We start from the raw sequence: 21,043 nt of genomic DNA on the forward strand, positions 1-21,043 counted from the left end.
CTTGGTACCTCTGTGCTGGACTTAACGTAGGTTTCAAATTCGAGAGCTCTGGCCATTGCATCCTGCATAGTAGAGGGGTGTGCTTGCTTCACTACAAACTGATCCATCAACAACAACTTGAGGAGATCGGGTGGTGCAGTTGGGTAGGCCTTGTGTGCCATACTTTCCAAGTCCTGTGCCAGCTCTTGCAGGCTCTCCCCTTTAGCACAGACTCTCGTCCTAAACCTAGCCCTGTAGACTTCTGACTGATTTTGGGTTCCGTACCTGAGTTCTAGAGCTGCTACTAGTGCTCTATAGTTGTGCCTGTCGTCTGCTGACAACTGTCCAAGTATTTCCAGTGGTTGTCCTTTCAAGCTCGTTGCCAGATATACTGCTTTCTGCTCCTCTGTCCAACCGTCACGTTGTGACCGTCTTATATATATACAAGACTAACACATATCTAGTAAATGCTAGGGCATTCATGAAGGAACAGGATATTTCTAGAAACAGGTGGCGTGATACTAGTCACGTGACCTCGCTGACGCAACAGTAGGTTGTTTGAAGGTTAACTTCAGAATCTAAATAAAAGTTAGTTATTTTTCATTAGTATAGGGGCAACTACTAAGATAAATCCCTAACGTATTACGTGTTTTAGTATAGGGACAACTACTAAGATAAATCCCTAATGTATTATGTGTTTTGCATTGTAGAACAGGTTGTGAAAAAATTAACTATTTTATTGATTGAATTCTTTGCAGTTTATCAATACTTGAATTTATTTAAAACAACATCATGAGTACCATTGGGTAAGGCCAAGATTACTAAATTTTTTAACTCTAAGAAGCTTTATGTCATGTTGTTTGATTTGAAATCATACATACTTTGTTGTCTGTTAATATCTCTCTCTGAGGTATTCAAAGTAATTACAGTGACTAACCATTTGAGGTTTTTAAACTGTTCCAAAGATAGTAGTTTGGTAAATTAAGGGTATTATTTTATAGGAAATACGAGTAATTCATCGAGTGCCAGGTAAACGTTTTTGTACTTAGAGCAAAGATATTATGGCTATCTGCCTCCATCCCTAATTTTGAGCTACTGACTAGAGTGAGAAGACAGTCAGTCAGTAGTACCTTAACAGCCACATGAAAGGACTGAGTGTCACTTTTATAGAGCATCCACAGCTTAAGATGCAGGGAATATTTTGTGGTATCGTATGGATTCGAACTCATCTCACAAATCCATAAATTCAGAGCTTTATCACAGGACCAGCATGCACCTCCAGGCAGATGTTATTAAACTGTTCAACTTTATAAGTGACAAGTTAGCAACATTTATGTGTTATGAGAGTTTAAAAACATCATTCCTCAAGGAAAGTAAATAACATCTACATCTGGCTATTTTTGATGTTTGTGTAATAAATAAATTTTCTATCTCTTTTCTGTTCATCTTGCAATTTACCATACATGTCTCAAAGTAATAACAACCAGTTAATCAAAATGATATTTTATTAATGTGATTTTATTTAGTACATGGATGATAAATTTAAACTGATTTATAAAAAAATCGATTTACATATACATGGGGATAAGTGGGGGTAAAAGTTTGTATCTTCTTTTCCAATATACGTATACATAATCACCTATAGATTATGGTTTAGTTAACACATCTGTGATTTACAAAAATTTTACATTTTTATATAAAATATACGTTCCTAAAACAAATAACACTATGGGAACAACTTTTTTCATATCCAAAAATATATCTGTCATGCATCAAAATCCCAAACATTTGCAATGAAGAGATTCAAGATTCTACGCGTATTACGAGAATAAACTTGTTGCCGTATTTTTCACAGACACAGAGAACCAAATTTCCCTCATTGCTAGATAGAATTTTCATATTCATTTTTCAACAAGTGTAAAATAGAATAACATTATTACACATTTCTATGTTATGATAACTAAACAGAGGCTTCTTTCTCTTTTAGAGTATAAAACCACCACGAAATGTGGACATTAGGTTAGGGACTATCAGAAACATTTAGCTGGAAACAAAGCACTGTTGTACATCATACATTTGTACAGTCACAAAGTAAAAACATCTCCTTTACTTCCAAAAACAAGCTTTTCTCATATCATGTAGTTTTTCTAGTGATTTTTCTCCCTTCATACACTAGTCTTGTTTTGAAAACTTTTCATAATTAATACTTAAAATGTATAAGGCACTAATGATAGAATATGGGTAATATTAATTTCTTATTTACAGATCTAAACACACACATGTATCTAATTATAGGCTTTAATCTTAATGAGTTTTATATATAATTTTGACCTTTAAATCTTTAAACTTCGAATATTTATTATAACAAACAACATATAATGGTAAAAGGTTTGAGTAATAACTGGCTTCAATAGTTATCTTGATTGCCTATGCACTTCACGAAAAAGCGTGTAGCACAATAAGAGGTTCAGACAAATGTAGTAATTGCAAAAGCTTAGAAAAGTTCCCTTTTAAAATTTACTATATGAATGTTTATAGCTGGTATCTAACTGTACCAACTACAAAGCTTCATTTATTCATGAAATTCTTTGATAGTTAAAAGGTTATTGTTTGAAACCAAGAGAATGAATTAACAACTAGTGTAATTTCAAGAAATAAGTGATAATATATATAAGTAAGAAAAACTTATCCACTTTTACAGATGGCAATCAAGGTTACTTGAAATGAATTTAGTCCTGCATCAGTTTTCAGCATTTTATAACTTTGCATAATAATAATAATATTTTCACTTATTTATACTTAAATTACTAATTAATTTTACTGATTACATATCATATATAAGCAATAGAGAAAATCTGAGTTAGAGACATTTGTAAGACTTATGAAATATATAAAATATTTTTAATTAACAAGTTTGATTGGTCTTGACACTTAGTACAATTAAACTAGGTAGTTTTTTTTAATCAAAAAATTTTGTTCAACTCTTTTAATTATTTGTAATATATATCATTACTTTTAAATGAAATATAATCCATAATCAAATAACTATTTTCTTATTTAAGAATTAAAACAAAATTATAATTCCATTTATTGTATACTAAGGTTTCTTTTTAACAATTTCAAATAAAAACTTGGTAAAAGAATGACGTAAGAAACAACCATAATCAACATAAAATAAACATTAGGCAACTGAATATGGTATACATCTTTGTTTCTTTTTCTATTTGATGTTTGTTTGGAATTTCGTGCAAAGCTACACAAAGGCTATCTATCCCTAATTTAGCAGTGAAAGACTAGAGGGAAGGCAGCTAGTCATCATCATCACCCACCACCAACTCTTGGGCTACTCTTTTAACAACAAATAGTAGGATTGACCGTCACAACATAATGCCTCCACAGCTGAAAGGGCGAGTATGTTTGGTGTGACAGGGATTCGAACTCATGACCCTCAGATTGACAGTCAAGTGCCCTAACCACCTGGCCATGCCAGGTCTTTTCTATCTGAAAAGCTAATCTTATGGCTTTATATTACTCATACAAAGGCATTTTAAAACATCAAAAATATGTCCTAAAGGTGATGTTGGGTTAACATAATACATAGGTGACTAATACATATGGCAGAAGGGGGCATATGCCCCATCATGGGAGGAAAAACTTTATATCCACCCTCACTTTGTTCACTTAGTGTACATACACTGTTATTAACAACTATGTCAGACTGACAAAATGATCAAACTCATGATCAGATATCTACAATTTCAAAACTTGGTAGTACCAATGCTTTTGACAAGTACTAAACACTGAAAATGAGGTTTCCTTTGCTTGTCAGAGATTCTAAAATAGAGTTATCAAACCTTTTTTTTCTCTCCACCCCACCGCTTTCCAACAAAGTTAGGTACTCCAGCAAAATCAATAAATATATTAAACATTTAATTCAACATAAACATATATATAATGAATTTTAAATGTTAACAAATACACTAACTTTTTCAAAATCATTAATTTTTTTCTAAATACAAAATAAATTTGCACAAGAGAAACCAGATAGCAGAATAGTACATTATTAACAATAAAGATAAACAAACAATGAAAAATTTGTTATTCTGGGTCAACGGATGCTGTGTTTATAACACTAATTTCATAATTCAACACCAACTTAAAAGGAATACCTATTGCCATTGTCACTTTCATTGTGTCTTAACAAGTATTTAATAAGCCTTAGATATATATAAGAATGGGTAATTTTATACAAAGGTATGGCACTGAAAGAAAAAAATTAGACACAAACACATAACTGAGAATTCAGCAATAATGGATAATATTTTGCTTTCATTGATGATCTGAATTAATATATAGTACTGTTAGGCTTATATTAAGATGCTGACATTGGTTGTAGGCTTTGTAGTGATATTTTTATTTGATGTTTAGAGAATGTTGGGCCACAGAGGTTTATTGTTGTTAGATGTGTTGATGAAAATGAATATTGTCTAATAAACCTGATTTCTACGGGGTTTTGAATCTGTTTTACATCACTGTTTAGAAAATAAACATACACACGAAAAGAAATCTAATACATGTATATACATGCACATACACAAACTTGATTTCTGATTTAAAAATAAAAGGAATAAACTAGGAGTTGTCTATAATATATCCAGAAATCAAACACTGTTTGTTTTATATGTTTGCACTGACATTTTAGCTTCATAGCAGTATAATTACTTGCAAAAAAAGGTTGGCATCTGAAAACTGAACTTTGACACAAGTCTTTGAGTAGCTAAACATTGTTAATGAAGGGAACTCTGGGAAATAAATTTACTGAAAACTGAAAGTAAAACTGGATAATAACGGTATTAAATTCAATATTACAAATAAATAGGCAGTCAGAGCAGAGATGATCAATCAGATAAGTTAGAGAAGGTTTTGGATCAATCCACAAAATTCCATTTACAACAACGTATCACAAGATCAGTATTTTATAAAATTAACTATACCAAACAGTTTCATGAGAATGATGTAGATGGAAAGTAATTTAATTTAAATATACCCACTATCCGTGGTAGTTCTTGTATCCCTTACCACCATATCCTCTGTTCCATGGTATTTTATTCCAAACTTTATACAGTAGTTCTGCTAAAGACTGATGAAAAACTAAAGTCCTCCACCAAGGTATATGACTTCAGAAGATTTTATGGCAAACTGTTAATGCTTCAGCAAAGACAAAGGTCTTTCAGAGGGTTAATCTGAAAATATACTAGGTGGCTTAAGGTGAGTAAAGAGTTTTGTTAGTTTTTCTGTTTTTTGGACATTCATGCAAAGCTATTCAAGGGATATCTGCACTAGCCATCCATAATTTTGAGCTGATAAGACAAGGAGAAGGCAGCTAGTCAACATCACCAACAACTACCTCTTGAACTACTCTTGTCTGAGTGAAGAACAAGATATGGCTGTTACTCTTATAATGCACCTATTTCCACAATGTGTGGAACTCAATTGTTTTTTTGGTAATAATGTGGTGTGAATGATGGACTCAAAGTTCCATAATGCATCACTCTTACCACTTGGCCATGCTCACCTAATTTAAGGTTCTTATCAGTTGGTCAAAAGAAAAATATGGTTATAGTAAAAAAAAACAAAAAGATTTTACACTTTCAAATATGGCAAGTCATCAAAGCCAACATAGATACAAGTATACTCAATAACATATGTATGACAGTGGTTTTAAATAAATCCTTTATAAATTTCTTGATGAAGGACCTAATCCAAAAGATATAATCTAATGTGAAACATTGTTAAGCAGGGGTGAATTTCTACAAAAAAAAAAAAAAGATTAGAGGTACTCAGCTGTGTAAATGGAACTCTTTTTCAAAAAGAAAAAAAAAATCTACGTGTAAACATAAAAAACAACAAAGCAACTCAAATCCCAATACTAGTATTGCATTAAAAAATAAGTTCCAGTACTCAGTACTGGCAAGTACCAGCAAAATTTCACCCCTGTTGTTAATTAACAATGGAACTTTGTATCTGCCTTCTAGAATTATTAGGCATGAATCATTTAGCTCTCTGTGGCCAATTTAAAAATTGGAGATTGATAATTTACTGATAACCATTTCATATAGTGGCTGTAACAGTGCAATGTTAAGTTCCATGTAATTGCCAATGAATTTTTATTGAGAGATTCTAATATTCATGAGTGTCTAATAAACAATATTAAAAATAAGATTCTTTGTGACAGACACATTCTTTGCTCTATTATCTGGTACAATAAATGAAAGGTGTGATTGTTTACACTACAGAAAATTTAACAAATTATATTCCATGCATAAAACAGATCAGCATTTACTGTCCAACTAAAGTGAAATATTTGTACTTTCAAGTTATTATTAAGTATGTACTTCTCCAAACTCATACATTCACTCAATCAGTATATTGCAAACTCAGCTTTATGTATGGAACAAAGTGCTTGATTATCAGTGCAAGCACCTCACAAACTTCATGGTTAATTATCATACAGTGAGAAAACTACCTACTAATATTATTACAACTATCCCTGTTCTAGAAATTGGCATCACAAATCTAATGATGAATTACTGATAGCCAAAAATAGCCTTTTCTGCATGTTATTAAATACAACACTGTATAATGGTTATCACATCATGAGTATTGAAACCTGGTTTTTTAGCAGCATGAGCAACTGGGGGGCAGTACTTGCTGCAGGCCTGAATTTGCTAAAGGTAGTTGTATGACATAGTATAGATTCTCAACTGTGTTTATTACCACACAGACTCTTAAATACTATACCTACAAACACTACACTGCATTACAGACATTGTAATTCATTGTAACAATGTTATCAGTCTTTTCAAGAAATCATATATTTGCACTTATGCAAAAGTTTCATTTAAATGTTTACAATACATTAAAGAAGACAAGTTAGATATTTCATGTTATTACTTATGTAACTTATCATCACAATTTCTTTCTGTTCACGCTACAGTAATTTTCAAAAATCTGCACAAAATGCTGATCCTACGGCAGAAGTATTAGCTATTAAACAAAACTTTTTCTACCTCAAAACTGAAATCATCATAAAGTTAGATCTTCATGCAAAAATTCATAAATCAAAGAAGACTGCCAGCAGTACCAAATAGAAGGATTTCAGTTAAACTTAAATATTTTAAGTTTTTACATAAATATAATTTTAACATCCAATATTTTTCTGATGTTAAAAATTCCCATGTAAATGTTTTACCTTAATACATATATTAAAACACTTATAACAAACAATTACAAATGTATTCTAGATTAAAGTACATGTTTTTAAAACAATATTGGAAAACACACTACATACAGAGATATATATATATATATATATATATATATATATCCACATGCCATTTTTTTGGCAATTAACAATGCAGTAACTTGTAAACAAACACTTCCCTAGGAAGACTGCCATAAGATGTTTAATCACAGCAACTACAATCCCCACTTAATTTAGATAAGATGCAAGTCAAATTAGTTTATAGATTCTACTAGACTGCCACACCAATAAGGACAATATCTCAATGGTATAACTATGTCACCTCGACTTTCTTTTATCTTCTACTGTACATATCAGTAACATGGCAGAGATAAGACCAAACAGCTGGATAAAAGCAAATGCCATACAGATGATACCCATGATGTACAAACGCTCCATCAGCCACATATGGATTTTCATATAGCAGCCCTGCATTTCAGAAAAACAAGTTATCAGACTGGATTCTTTCAGAAGATGCAAGTTATTAGTATTTATCTAATATTTCACATTTCAGTTTTGGATTAAAACATCTGTTATTCTTCATAGATGAGCATCCAAAAGTCAACATAGCAGAAAAACATAATTAGAATAAACAGTTTTTGATGTTTAGATTAAAGTTTCTTTTTTTCTTATTCTAGATAATTACTTTTAGATTGTACATTGAATAATTAAAAATATTTAAGCTGTTTCATAGTTCAACTTCTTTTTATCCAGCAGGCCAACTAAGTACTTGCATGTTCTAAGAGATTTGCAGTGTTTGTAACTGATAATGTTTTGTCTGCATTTCTGTGGGTTTTCTACATTTGGTTTGATGCAGTGTGCTACTTGTTTTAATCATTTCATAATTATATCTGAAAATTTAAGAAGTCGCTTCTGTTTAACTTGATAAAAGTTCAGTTTTATGTTAGAAAGAAAATTAAAAGTAATGAAACACCATTCAATCAGAAAAATGAAAGAGATACCCAACATGAAAGAAGAGCACATCAATTAATCAGTACGTAACAAGAAACTAGAATTTTGTATCTATTAACATTAGAAATGGGCAAAATTTCACAAATATTGTGAGAACCTATTTTGAAAAATTACACATAGATTCTGTTTACTTAGAGAAGGAAGAATTTGCAGATTACACTGGACAACAAAAAATTTGCTATTGGAGAAAACTCAATAGATTCAGGGTTATTTGATGGTGTTGAATTCAAAAATGTAATCGGAATTTGTCCATTGCCTCTAGACTTTGAGTTATATTAATATCTCAATATTTTATCAGCACTATGTGAAATACCATGCAACCAACTCAGTACTATAGATTTATGTTGTGAAATTAAGTTTACTTGGACAGTTTAATGGAAAAAAGGCATACATTTTTGATAACTTTAAACACTGACTGTATTGTATTGGTGTAAAATTCCAAATATATTGTTCATATAAGCTATTTGTTCTTGATATAATTGTAGTGAAATTGAGCCACTATTGCTTCATTCCCATGCTAACCTTAGGTGTCATGAAACCCTCATGTGCTCAGTTTACTAGAACATTTGAGAAGTCCCTCAACTGATCATAAAAGGGTTGGAGTGAGGTGTCTCTCACTCACTCAGTTGGTCAATTTGCCTTGCTTCAGGCACAGTCAAAACAAAGTCAGATCTTCTTCTTCACATCAATCCTTACAATATAATCAGATTCTGCAAATATTTGTTTTTAAAATGTTTTTTTTAATTCTAAATCTGTAAACATAAATTATTTTATAATTTTTAGAAAATTATTTGAAATTCTGGCTGCCTCCAGTTCCAGTAATGGCCAAAAGTGTAAAAATCACCCAAACAGTTTCTGCTATATTTGTGAAAAAATATATATATTACAGTTTCACAAAGGAAAACATCACACACAAGGTAAAGATAGCTTTCTACCACTATTTTGGGTGTAAAATTGGTGAGCAAGAAAAACATTGGGCTCCACATGAGTGTTGTACAGTTTGCACATCTGGCTTCACACAGTGGCTGAATATGAAGTGAGCAAGTATGCCATTTGTAGTTCCCATGATATGGCATGAGTCCAAAGATCATCTAACTGACTGTTATTTTTGCATGACTGTTTCTTAATATTCAGGCAAAACTAAATAATACATTAAATATCCAGATATTGCATCTGCAATGAAACCAGTACCTCATGGGGATGGTTTTCCAGTGCTACATCCACCAGCAAATTGGGAAACAGAAGAGTTATTCTGCAAAGGCAACAATGAATTATCTTCATACTCTTCATCTGGTACTTCTATTTCTGTGGCAACTCAACATAAACTGCCTCATCAAGAAGAGCTAAATGATTTGATTTGTTACTTGTCTCTATCAAAGCAACATTGGGAACTCCTTGGTTCTCATTTATAGCAATGGAATTTATTAGCTCCAGGAACAAGAGTTTCAATTTACTGAAGTCACCATCAAAATCTTGCTTCTCACTATAGCATGCAAGATAATTTGTGTTTCTGTACAAACGTTGATGTAGTAATGGAATAATTGGGTACTGAACATCATCTTCAAGAATGGAGACTTTTTATCGAATCATCTAAACTTAGTCTGAAATCTGTACTTTTGCACAATGGGAACATTAAACCATTAATTCCTGTTGCTCATGCTGTGAACATGAAAGAAACATATCAAAGCATGCAGATTATACATTATTAAATGCAATTTTCAATGAATAAATAAGGTTATTAAAGAAAAAGTTATTTTCACAATATATAAGAATATTTTGAATACATCTATCATAACTCAAAAACTAGAGGCAATCAGTAACTTTCAACATAATTTTTAGAACCAGCATCGTCAAATTACTCTGGAACAGTTGCACTTTTTGTATTATCAGAGAAAGTTTTTTTGTTACCTTAGTGACCTAAGAAGGGTATCAATATGCTTTACATAGAAAGGTTTTCAAATAAGACTCAAAATTCGAGCACTTTTGAATAGTTCAGTATAATTCTTCAGAAGAACAATTTTGCCCTTTATTCTCCTGAAAAAGAATTGTGAACTATTCAAAAGCACTCAAGTTTTGAGTCACAAGTGAAAAAACCATTACAACTTTTGAATGTGATCCTGTGATCTAACTTATTAACCAGATTTTATATAGAAAGAACACACTACAGATTCTCACTTGTAATCAGTCAGAAAAAAATATGCAAAATACAGAAATATACAAAACTAAATGAGTATTTAGTCCTTCCTACCTGAAATACTATCAGTATTTAAAAAAACAAAGTTCTACCAATTTTGTTTCTTGTCAGAGGAGAGAATTCTGACAGAGAGGGGAAAATTCTCAAGTTCTGTACAATTCAATCATATTCTGAAGACCACAGGAGTTTCATGCATGAAGCAAGAAACTCCTTAGACATAGACAACGACAATCCTTATGGATAAAGTTAACTAACCAGAAAACAACAGCATCTAAATGGATAAAAAAGCTGGCCTATAAATGTATATAACTATGCTATCCAACCTTCTGCTCACAGCTTTTATTACAGTATCTATAACAGCTAAAAGATACTGTTTACTAATAAGAAAAATTTATAATTTTTTTGCTTGTTGTGAGTAAAACAATTATTTATCTACTATCCCTAATAGTTTTAGTTGTAATAAACTTTTGAATGTCAATGCAAAGATAATTTATAAAGTATACCAAATGTGTTTCTTAACATGGATAGTAATATATAATGCCATGCGAGAAGAGTACTTTTTGACTATTAAGGTTGACACGTCAAAGTCCTCCATTACAAGCTATAACTTCACAAGGTTAACAGCTATGGTCTCAGGAAGTTTTACAAAGAAATCTTATGGCTCAGCTAAAGGCAATCTAGAAAATGATTTGGCAAATACTGTACCTTACCTGTTATTCCAACTCTCAACAGTTAGCAAAATGAGAATGTTGCGGAAACATACAAAAACATAAGCTTCTCTGTGAAAAGCGTTAATACATTTTCTAGTGGATAAAATCATCGACTGAGGTTGTAATTTGGAAAAATTCTTGCGAGCAATTTATATTCAGATTTTAGAATGTGGGGAAAATACTTCCTCTTGTTTTTTGCCACTTATAAAACAGGTTAATACAGGCTTGAGAATGTAGCCTGGGGGCAAAACTCCCATGATTTCAATAAATCAGGAAAAAAATGCCTTGAAATAAAAAAATAATATATTTCCAGTTTCCAATAACTATAGAAAGTTCTGCAATTCTTTTTTTAGTCAGGCCCATCATAAACACTTTTTTACACCCGTGTCAATTTCTGACTCAAGCCTTATGGTATATTTCGATAAATTTCACCATAATGTTTCTTCACTTGTCACCTCGAAAGCATATTTTCCTACTATTGTTTAGAAAATGTAAGTGTTCACAATACTTGTAAAATTTTAGCAGTAAGATATTTTCACATGGGAAATACAATTAAAGTTCATTCCATCGACACTTGATCATGACACCCCCCCCTCAGAGATAGTGAAAAAAAAAATTTGGAACTCCAATGATCAACAGAAAATTTTCATACTTGTGAATAATACAAGAATTCACAGTTCTGAGCTATAGCAGCCACATATACCACAAATGAATAATGACTTGATGTAGCAATACATGGCTAAATTGAGGCTTGACACAAATAGTAATAAGATCAAAGATCTGATGTCATGCGAGTCGTGAACAAATAATAAACAAACTAAGGTAGGAAAGAAATCTTTGAAGTTATTAAGAACGTATATAGGATGGTAATATTTTCACACACTTCTCTAACAAACCTCAATATATAAAAGTTATAACAAGAAGCTTCTGGAAACCTAGAAGAGAACTTGGCTTCATGAGAGTAGAACACAAATATTAGGAGGAACAGAATGAAGCTTAATTAACAGCATGAATTCTGGGAGTAAGAAGAGATACACGCTATCAATGTAAAAATCAATATACTACATTCCAAAAAGTAGACTACATTTAACTAATATGTACTGAGTGTACTATTTGGATTCATTTTCATTTTTTTGTTTTAAACAAGATCACACTGTTTATATAAACAGAAGCTATACCTGGGGTGTTAATATTTTTCTTTCAACCAAGCCTACCTGTTGATGCCACATGTAGATATCACGGGTTTTACCACAAGTAGAATTTTTTCTGAATTCTGCTAAGCAACAAGACTGAGGAACCCATTCCTTCTCAGGCCAAGCTGCAATCTTGTGCCAGTCTGTGTACTCCTTCACCCCACAGCAGTCAAACTGTAAATTTCAACATTAAACTCTAATATTCACAAAAGTCTTAGAGCACAATTTACACCCAACATTTAATATTATAGAATATAATATATGCAAATTAATATTCATTTATGTTTCTATATGTGCTTATCAAGTTTTTCACAAAAGTAAAAGGCATAAAATAATTTTTTCTGATTTCACAATTTCTCAAATAAACTTTTTTAGGTATGTAACGATTATTTAGTTTAGCTGACATAAGTACTTTATAATATTCTTACAGGAAACAGCTAATTACTAAATTTTATAACAGCCAAAAGCTACTTGAAATTCTGCATAAGGCAATATAAATTTCAATCAGCTTATTATAATGATTACTGTATTATCTCAGAATTAAGAAATATAATCATTTGACATCAAAGAAAGAAATTAACTAAAGAAGAACACAGGAGGAACTGATCAAAGTTTCCTTCTTCCCTCCTAACTGGAATACTGGAGAATAAAAATGTATGTCTGCATATTAACATGACTATTATACAAATTTTTATCCAGATGGAACTGATATACCTTTAACTGAATTTGGTCCCATGTATTCTTCAGTCCAGCATCATTATTAATGGTGTATTTGTCTTTTATGCCTACTTTAAGTTCCTCTTGTAGTGTCTCTCTAATCTACATAAAGAAAGTGATAAAAGTTTATTTTAAATATTCACACAAAGCCATACAAGAACTATCTGTGCTAACTGTTCCTAATTTTCAAATGATAAACTAGAGGGAAAGGCTAGTCAACAGCATCCACCACCAACTGTTGGGTCACTCCAATTGGATACTAGGTTGACCTTCATTTTTGTAATGCACCCACAGACCCAAAGAACAGAAAATGTTTCTGTTGCAACAGGACATAAACCATGGACCCTCAGGTTCACAATCTACGAATGCTGGCCACTAGGCTTAAGGAAGAGTTTTATTGATGGTGGAACATACTACATGTTTCAACAGAACATTGGTCTATCTTCTTCAGATATGATCAGTACTAAGTAATAACTGCAATTACTTAGTACAGATCATACCTGAAGAGGACAGACCAATGTTCTGTTGAAACATGTAGTATGTTCCACCATCAATAAAACTCTTCCTTATGCTTATAGATTGTTTTCCTACAAATTATTATATTAGCATAATGTGCTTCCTCACTCAAGTAACCACTAGGTCACCCCCAAGGAAAATGATGAAAGAAAGTTATCAATATAAAAAAAGTATTCATTATACTAAAACAAAATCATATACAGCCAAAAATGTGATATTTACAAACCAACGTAGACTTCCTTCTTCAGGGATGACTTGTGTTAATACATCAACAAATGAATATTGCATGTAAATAAAATGAATTAAAAAAAAAGAAACCAATGATAATTTCATAACTTACATGCTTCCTATAAGCAAACCCTAAAGTGCCAGCTGTGAACTCAAGGAGGAAAACTAACACCACAATGATGAAATACTGTAAATAAAGACAAGAAATAAGAAATTATCTATTATGATAAAATAATTTATAATTATTTAATTTTCATGTAATATTTTGTCACACTTTATTTGTTAATTTAAAAAAAGAATAAAAAAGATGTCACTACTATTCGAAACAATTATAAAACACATTGCAAGTATTATAAACCATTATGATTAAATTGTTAAATAAATAACTTCTTAACCTTGCGTTAGTCTTCTGTAAAAACTTTCCACAGTCACTCTTCTGGGGTCCGATCGGATCCCATCATAAAAAATTAATTAAAAATATTCAAATAATAATAAACTATTATTTTGGAAAAAAGAACCAGTAACACACAAAGTATTTTCTTTTATTAATCAATAAATGAACATTGAATAAGATAACTTATTTCTTTTTTACCACCTAAACTAAATGTAACAATTTAACACAAACTAGCCAAACACTGAAGTTACTGAGAACAGCAAACATGTACATACTTCCATCTGTCGCCACCGATGTTTACACAATATTTGGGGTCCGTGAAGACCCTGCAAGACTAATGCAGGGTTAACTTCTATTTCTATAAGTACTTCTTATTCAATATTTTAATATCAATTTTTCAAACATTATGAATTTGCAAAGAACTATAACTAAAACGATATCTTCTAAATTTATATTTAACTTGAAGCACACCTGACTTCATTTAAATATTTGTCATGGTGATTATTAATCAACAAACACATGTACAAGTAAAACTTTCATTTCTGACAAAAACTTGTTATTCCAATATTTAAGAAACAGAAAATTCTAAATTTGTGGGAGAGAACAGTACTTTGAATATTCCATAGTTTTTTTTATTGTCTTTTTAATTTTTAGAGCATAAACTACTATTCTGTGCTGAAATATTTTACAACAAAATGAGCAAATGGATATACCTTCAAATATCACTTTTTTGTCATCTTTTGTACCGCACTAGACTATTTTCACCACTTAACCATCAAATCAGTTTTCATTTTTTTTGTAGAAAAAAAATTGTTTTTTATTTTATATATATATATATATTAAAATTTCTAAAACAGTATGACGAGATTGTTTTAAGTATCTAGAAAAAAGTTTAATTGCTGTCAATTCAACTCTAAGAAATTCACAAAGCTATTATTTCAAACTTTGCTTTAGAATAATGAGCCTATTTTTATAAAGAATTATTAATTTTGTATTGCATAATCAAGTAACAGAAAAAAAATTAATAATTTTGTTTAATGAGATAATCATTTTCATAGATTGAAGTTCATTAAAAATGTATTTTAAATGTTTTTCAATTAACCCTCCTTATACATCAGTTTCCATCTTACTTATATCACCTGGGATGTATTTGCACCACAGCCTAAAAACAATAGTAGTGTGTTGATCTGACAGTATACACTTAGGGAACTAACAATGAAGAGCCCCTCAATACCTCAAAAAAAAAGGTTACTTGATAAATATAAAATGAGGTGTGGTGCAAATTCATCCCAGGTGGTGTAAGTAAGTATAATCAAGAATAAAATTGTTTAGTAATGCAAAACATGGGGTTGGAATGAAACAGATTTGTGGATGCAAAGGGTCAAAATAATGAGGAAGGTAACGTGTGTCACAAATACTCTGGTTGAGTAATATACATCTGAAGTGTAGAGGAATAGGGTGTAAATGCATCCAAAGTGGTATATGTAGGGCTAAGGATAATTTTTTGTGTGAATATATTACAGAAATGCTATGGTACATTAACTGAAACAAGGCATATTTAAGATTAAAAAAATCACAAAGTACTTTACTGTTGTTAACATGGTGCGATTCTCTCAGGATGTATTTAGATAGTGTTTCTTAAATTTACATACAAGGTAATTTAAGTACATGTTTTTTTCTAACAACATTCAAACCTTTGATAAAAATATTTATTTATTTTGAAGCATATTAATGGTGGAAATGATATAATACTCTATTGAAAATGTACAAGAAAATTACTAAAACAAACAAACAATAGATGCTTACAGTTGTTACTAATGTTGTCTTCCCCTCCAATATGTATCAGTCGTATAATAACATTAAAATATCATAAACACTGCAAAAATATCCTAATTGAAAAACTGAAATACTCACGACCACGAGAAGGCATTTAGTTTCAAACCAAGATCCACAACAGCCAAGAAATCCAACAAGGAATATAAGGACTCCAGCAGCCATACATAGGCTATCAGCACTTAGTACGCGATAAGTTGGTAACAGTTTTGCAAACCCTCCATATGCTAAATGAAGCCAGACTCCAACTCCCAGTATGCCACACCCTATAATCTAAAGTCATTGTGTTAATTCTTTTTTTTACTTTTAAAGATTGAAATTAAAAATTCCAAGATTAGAATTTTTTCTCTTTCTCTTGTTTTTTAGAAATCAGTATGATAATCAAACACTAACAATAAATATATTTTACTGAAACTTTTCTGTAAGATGAATCCAACACCTCAAATGTAACAGTAAAATAGGTTTGTATGTACTAATTATTTTTCATCATAGTAAATTATTGGTATTTTCACACATTTTTTGTCATATTCATCCCATATTAATTTATGTTGCACATTTGTGAATTTGTTTGTTCACAAACTCCTCTCACAGTCTTGGAGTTAACAGGGTGGGTCAGAGGTTCTCAAGTTTGAAATTGTGTTGATACCCTCATTCAAAATCTAGCAATACCAAATGTGGCAAACGTGTTCAGGTACCATGGGCAGGTGTCCTAATAGGGTTTTCCATGGTGTGGATCCCCCCTCTCCCCCTTGATGTAGCTAAAGAAGTAATTGGATATAATAGACAAGCCTGACTGGTACATTGGGGCCTATTCAAATCATGAGGGAGGCCTTTGAACCCTGCAGCAGTATGCAGGTATTTTATGCTAACATATTTAATAACTGAAGTACTTTTGCTATCCATAATAAATACTTGTATGCTATTTGAGCTGATACAAAACTTTCATTAAAGATGTATTTACATGTACCTCTACTGTACATTTAAGCTAGCATACTACTGAAAAGGTTTACAGATATTTATCCATATCTAAGAAAAGAAAATTTCCTGAAACACAAGGTCATACTCTTCAGTTTACAGTGCAATACAAGCAGACCCACCTAAAGAAAAAAACCACCTCCTGATTAGTGCATCTTTGTTCAAGAGAGAATATCATAAGACATTTCACAGCAGCAGCAGACAAAAATTATCAGAAAAGCTGTCAATGTTTTATAAAATTAAAATTACAGTATCTAGATACTTAATAGGATTGTTACTTGTGTATTGCCTAGCAATATATCACACTCTTACGTCTTCAAATAGAAAATGTGATTCATTATGTTATCTACTGTTGCCCAGGTAACATTCTCTATTTTAAAATGAAAGAAACTGGGGTTGATTATTATGCTATATACAAAAAGCAACAATCCAACATTGGCCATCAATCTTGTAAAAACTAATAAAACTTAGTAGTAGTGAAAATAGTTTGGAACAAAATTAGTTAATTGTTCACTAATGTACAATAAATAAATAATGTACAAACAAGTATGCTGTTATGAAATAAACATAAAGATATATCATATTAATACTGCTGATGTTTACTATAGTGAATCCCCTTCTTGAAGATGCACAAAGGAAATACTGGAGCCTTTACAAAATGCTAAAACTCACCCAAAAAAACAGATTGAGCCAACAAAGTGTACGACGAACACACGTATAGCCTGATCTTCCCATTTCTCAACTTTTATAAAGTCATTGAAACTAAAAAAAAATCAAAACAAAAAAACAGAAATTAAGGAAATTAAAACTTTTTGTTAAACAAAACAAAACAATCTCCAGTCTTATACATTCATTTATTCTAAACTTTTGATTGATAAATACATTTTAAGGTAGTATTTTAAAATGCATAACTTGGTAGAATTCCATTAAGCTTGAACACTCCATGACATTATTCAATTCAACTAATGTTTACTTGTCCTAACATTTATATTATTTAAACATTATATGTTTGTTGAATTTCAAGCACAGGTAACTGTGGGCTATTTCTGGTAGCCATCCCAAATTTTGAAGTGAGACACTACAAAAATCATAATCAACATTGACAACTATGGTATACTTGTCAGACCAAATAGAGAGAATTAATCATCTTTCCTATAATGCACCAACAGCCCCAAATTGCAGAGCACAATTTTATTTTGGCAGTAACAAGGTTCAAGCCTTTGATTCACAGTCTTGCACACTGACCACTAGGCTACCCCATTAAAAAAAAAAAAAGATAAATTTAATTTATGTTTGTAAATAACACAAGTGTTTCTGAACTTCATGTTGCTCAATTTCATGTTTCTGCTCAAGAAAACTGTAACTTATTGTGGTATATCTTTGTACAAAATATCAGCATTGTGATGAAAAAAAAGGTACTTATAAGAACTGATAAACTTGAAAAAAACAACAAAGATTTTACATTTGAAGATTAATAACTTACCTGAAATGAGTAAGGGATGAAATAACAAAACAAATAAATTGAAATTTAAAAAAAAAGGTAAATGTACATAATAAATAAATAAAATAAAAAGCACTTTGCAAAAAAGGAAAAACTTTGGCTCATTTAGGCTTTTTTTTTATAGTACTCAAAGCACTCATTTATTTCAATAAGCAGTTGTACAACACAGCTTAAACAGGATAGCATAGTGATCTTATATAAATTTAGAAGAAAAATACTGAATTATTCATGAGCTATTTTACTTCACTATAGCATTTTAGAAGTATTATTGTTTTACCACTAACCATAACACATTCAGGAATAAATACTGAATTTATCATTATCAAATTTACAGTCCAGTCTAAAGATCATCTCATTCTTACAACTAGTGTCAATCTCTAGCTATAAACGAATTAACAAGTTAGTAAAAGTCTTCATTTTATATCGAGTGTCAGTCTCTAGCTGCTACAAACGAATCAACAAGTTAGTAAAGTCTTCATTTTATATCGAGTGTCAATCTCTAGCTACAAACGAATCAACAAGTTAGTAAAGTCTTCGTTTTATATCGAGTGTCAGTCTCTAGCTACAAACGAATCAACAAGTTAGTAAAATTCTTCATTTTATATCGAGTATCAGTCTCTAGCTACAAACGAATCAACAAGTTAGTAAAAGTCTTCATTTTATATCGAATGTAAATCTTTAGCTACAAACGAATCAACAAGTTAGTAAAAGTCAATAAATACCTTAAAGAAAAATAATTCACGGTCTTATCTCAATAAAAATATTTCACCCATGAACTAGGAATAAAGTTTATTACAAATCATATTACCTGAGCACAAAAAAAGGTATTTATGTACATGTATAAAAATTAGTTATTAGCATGAAATTTAAAACTTTACACGTACTATTCAATATACAGTACACAAGAAAATAACCAAAATTCGGGTATAAAAGTCCCCAGTGGGACAGCAGAAGGTTTCCAGACTTACAACCCTAAAATCTGTGGTTCGATTCCCCACGGTGTACACAGCTGATAGCCCATTGTGACTTTGCTCTAAAACAAACAAACAGGTGGAAAAATACACACCACCAGGTTGTAACATTAAAGTTCGTACTGTAACAAAAGTCTGCTCAGATATGGAACACACTAAAAATAAATTAAAATTATGTAATAAAGAGAAAAACAAATCATACCATACATTTACTGAAGCGTTTATTACTTGTAGTCTTCGTCGAAGCTCACGCAACCAGACCAACTGATCGCATCCGAAGCTCTAACTCACAGTCTTCTAGTCGTGGTGTGCAGTACACTGAACAGCGAATGGTGAGACGGTAAATTAAGAGACCACATCACACAAAACGCCTTGATTCATTAAGTTCCCCGACAGCATAGCATTAGCAGTAAGTACAATGCTAAGTTTAAAACTCTGCACTTGACCGGTTTTCTCTGATCGTAAGCGTTCTTTGTCGTTAACTCTGGTCAGGGGGCGATAACTTCCGAATAAAGATTTTGTTTTGCCGAGAAAAGTTTTAAAGAAAAACGTGGCCTTTTTGCCGCTATTCGTAAAATATTTCTTCCTCTGAGATAAGACTTATAAAAAAAAACAAATAAAATGTCTAACCATAATTTTGAAGCTTCAAAAACAAATACGTGAAATGAAATAGAACTTCGTGTAAGTTACAAAACGTGAACACTACAGTGAAGTTGTCATATTTTACTTGACACGTGGTCACATAATAATGTAAATATTTGTTCACACTTCCTAAACAAATACTACTACTATTACTATCTCTCGTAAAACGCATTTTCACACCGCATTTACTTGCTCGTTTTTCTAGCATTCAAAATGTGTAATTAAAAAGAAAAAAAAACAACTTTAATTCATTATGAAACGACCAATTACATTTGAGGCCTACAGATACAAGATAAATGACAACAATAATTGGTAGGCAGAGTAGGCAAAGGGAGCATACTTTTAAAGCGTGCAGAATTTATGTAAAATTGCATGTGGTTACAAATGACAACAAATAGTTTTATTCTAATTAAAACGAGATGTAGTGTACACAGAAATGTACCATTGACTTCTCGTAATATGGCAGCACAAGACGCATTCTGTCACTAATCATACCACCTACCGCCAAGAAATGATGTCAGTCCTGAAAAAAAAAAATGCAAAAAGAATGAGCTGTTGCGTCATCCAGGTCACGTGACTGGTGTGGCGCCCTCTAGTTTCTAGAACTATCCTGTACTTTTAATGGCTGGTATCCTGTACTTTGGCGAATGCTCTAGTATTTACTAGATATAGGGTAGTCGGGTATATATAAGAGGGGGACAACGTGACGCGGTAATGTAATGTGTGTAAAGACAGTGAGTAATTGAACTGCAGTCAGAGAGCACGAGAGACGTTACAGCGTTTGTTTAGCGCGATTGTTGAAGTTGAGTGTATCGGTAAAGTTGTATTCGGGAAGAATAAACCAGTTTTATTAAGTAAAGACTTGCGTCGTTAAAATTTCGTCGGAACGAAGTTACGGAAAAAAAATCAATTAAC

At 31.4% G+C, this 21,043-nt stretch overlaps 1 protein-coding gene across 4 annotated transcripts; it reads right to left on the bottom strand.

Moving 5' to 3' along the window:
• Window positions 1-7,334: 7,334 nt before the first annotated feature.
• Window positions 7,335-20,242, bottom strand: LOC106475974 (tetraspanin-9-like). Of its 4 annotated transcripts, none has more exons than XM_022379965.1 (8): window positions 19,694-20,242; window positions 17,687-17,776; window positions 16,121-16,312; window positions 14,482-14,532; window positions 13,925-13,999; window positions 13,066-13,170; window positions 12,373-12,525; window positions 7,335-7,711 (listed from the first exon to the last, which is right to left on the bottom strand). In XM_022379965.1, exons 2-8 carry the CDS (start codon window positions 17,747-17,749, stop codon window positions 7,562-7,564), a joined length of 789 nt encoding a protein of 262 aa, XP_022235673.1. In that variant the 5' UTR covers window positions 17,750-17,776; window positions 19,694-20,242; the 3' UTR covers window positions 7,335-7,561. The 4 variants fall into 4 exon arrangements, with proteins under 4 accessions (XP_022235673.1, XP_022235672.1, XP_013792103.1 ...); XM_022379964.1 differs by having other exon boundaries at window positions 19,689-20,241; XM_013936649.2 differs by lacking the exon at window positions 14,482-14,532 and having other exon boundaries at window positions 7,336-7,711; window positions 19,689-20,238.
• Window positions 20,243-21,043: the final 801 nt, after the last annotated feature.

Source organism: Limulus polyphemus, unplaced genomic scaffold (genome assembly GCF_000517525.1).
Source record: "Limulus polyphemus unplaced genomic scaffold, Limulus_polyphemus-2.1.2 Scaffold9543, whole genome shotgun sequence".
Taxonomy (NCBI): Eukaryota; Metazoa; Arthropoda; class Merostomata; order Xiphosura; family Limulidae; genus Limulus; species Limulus polyphemus.

Bases quoted from the DNA above. Each gene is read 5' to 3' on its own strand.
- LOC106475974 (XM_022379965.1), bottom strand. From the start codon at position 17,749: ATGGGAAGATCAGGCTATACGTGTGTTCGTCGTACACTTTGTTGGCTC. The intron at 14,533-16,120 runs GTGAGTATTTCA...TTAGTCTTGCAG, and splicing joins CTAAATGCCTTCTCGTGGTC to GGTCTTCACGGACCCCAAAT. The intron at 13,171-13,924 runs GTAAGTTATGAA...TTCTTTATGTAG, and splicing joins GGTTTGCTTATAGGAAGCAT to ATTAGAGAGACACTACAAGA.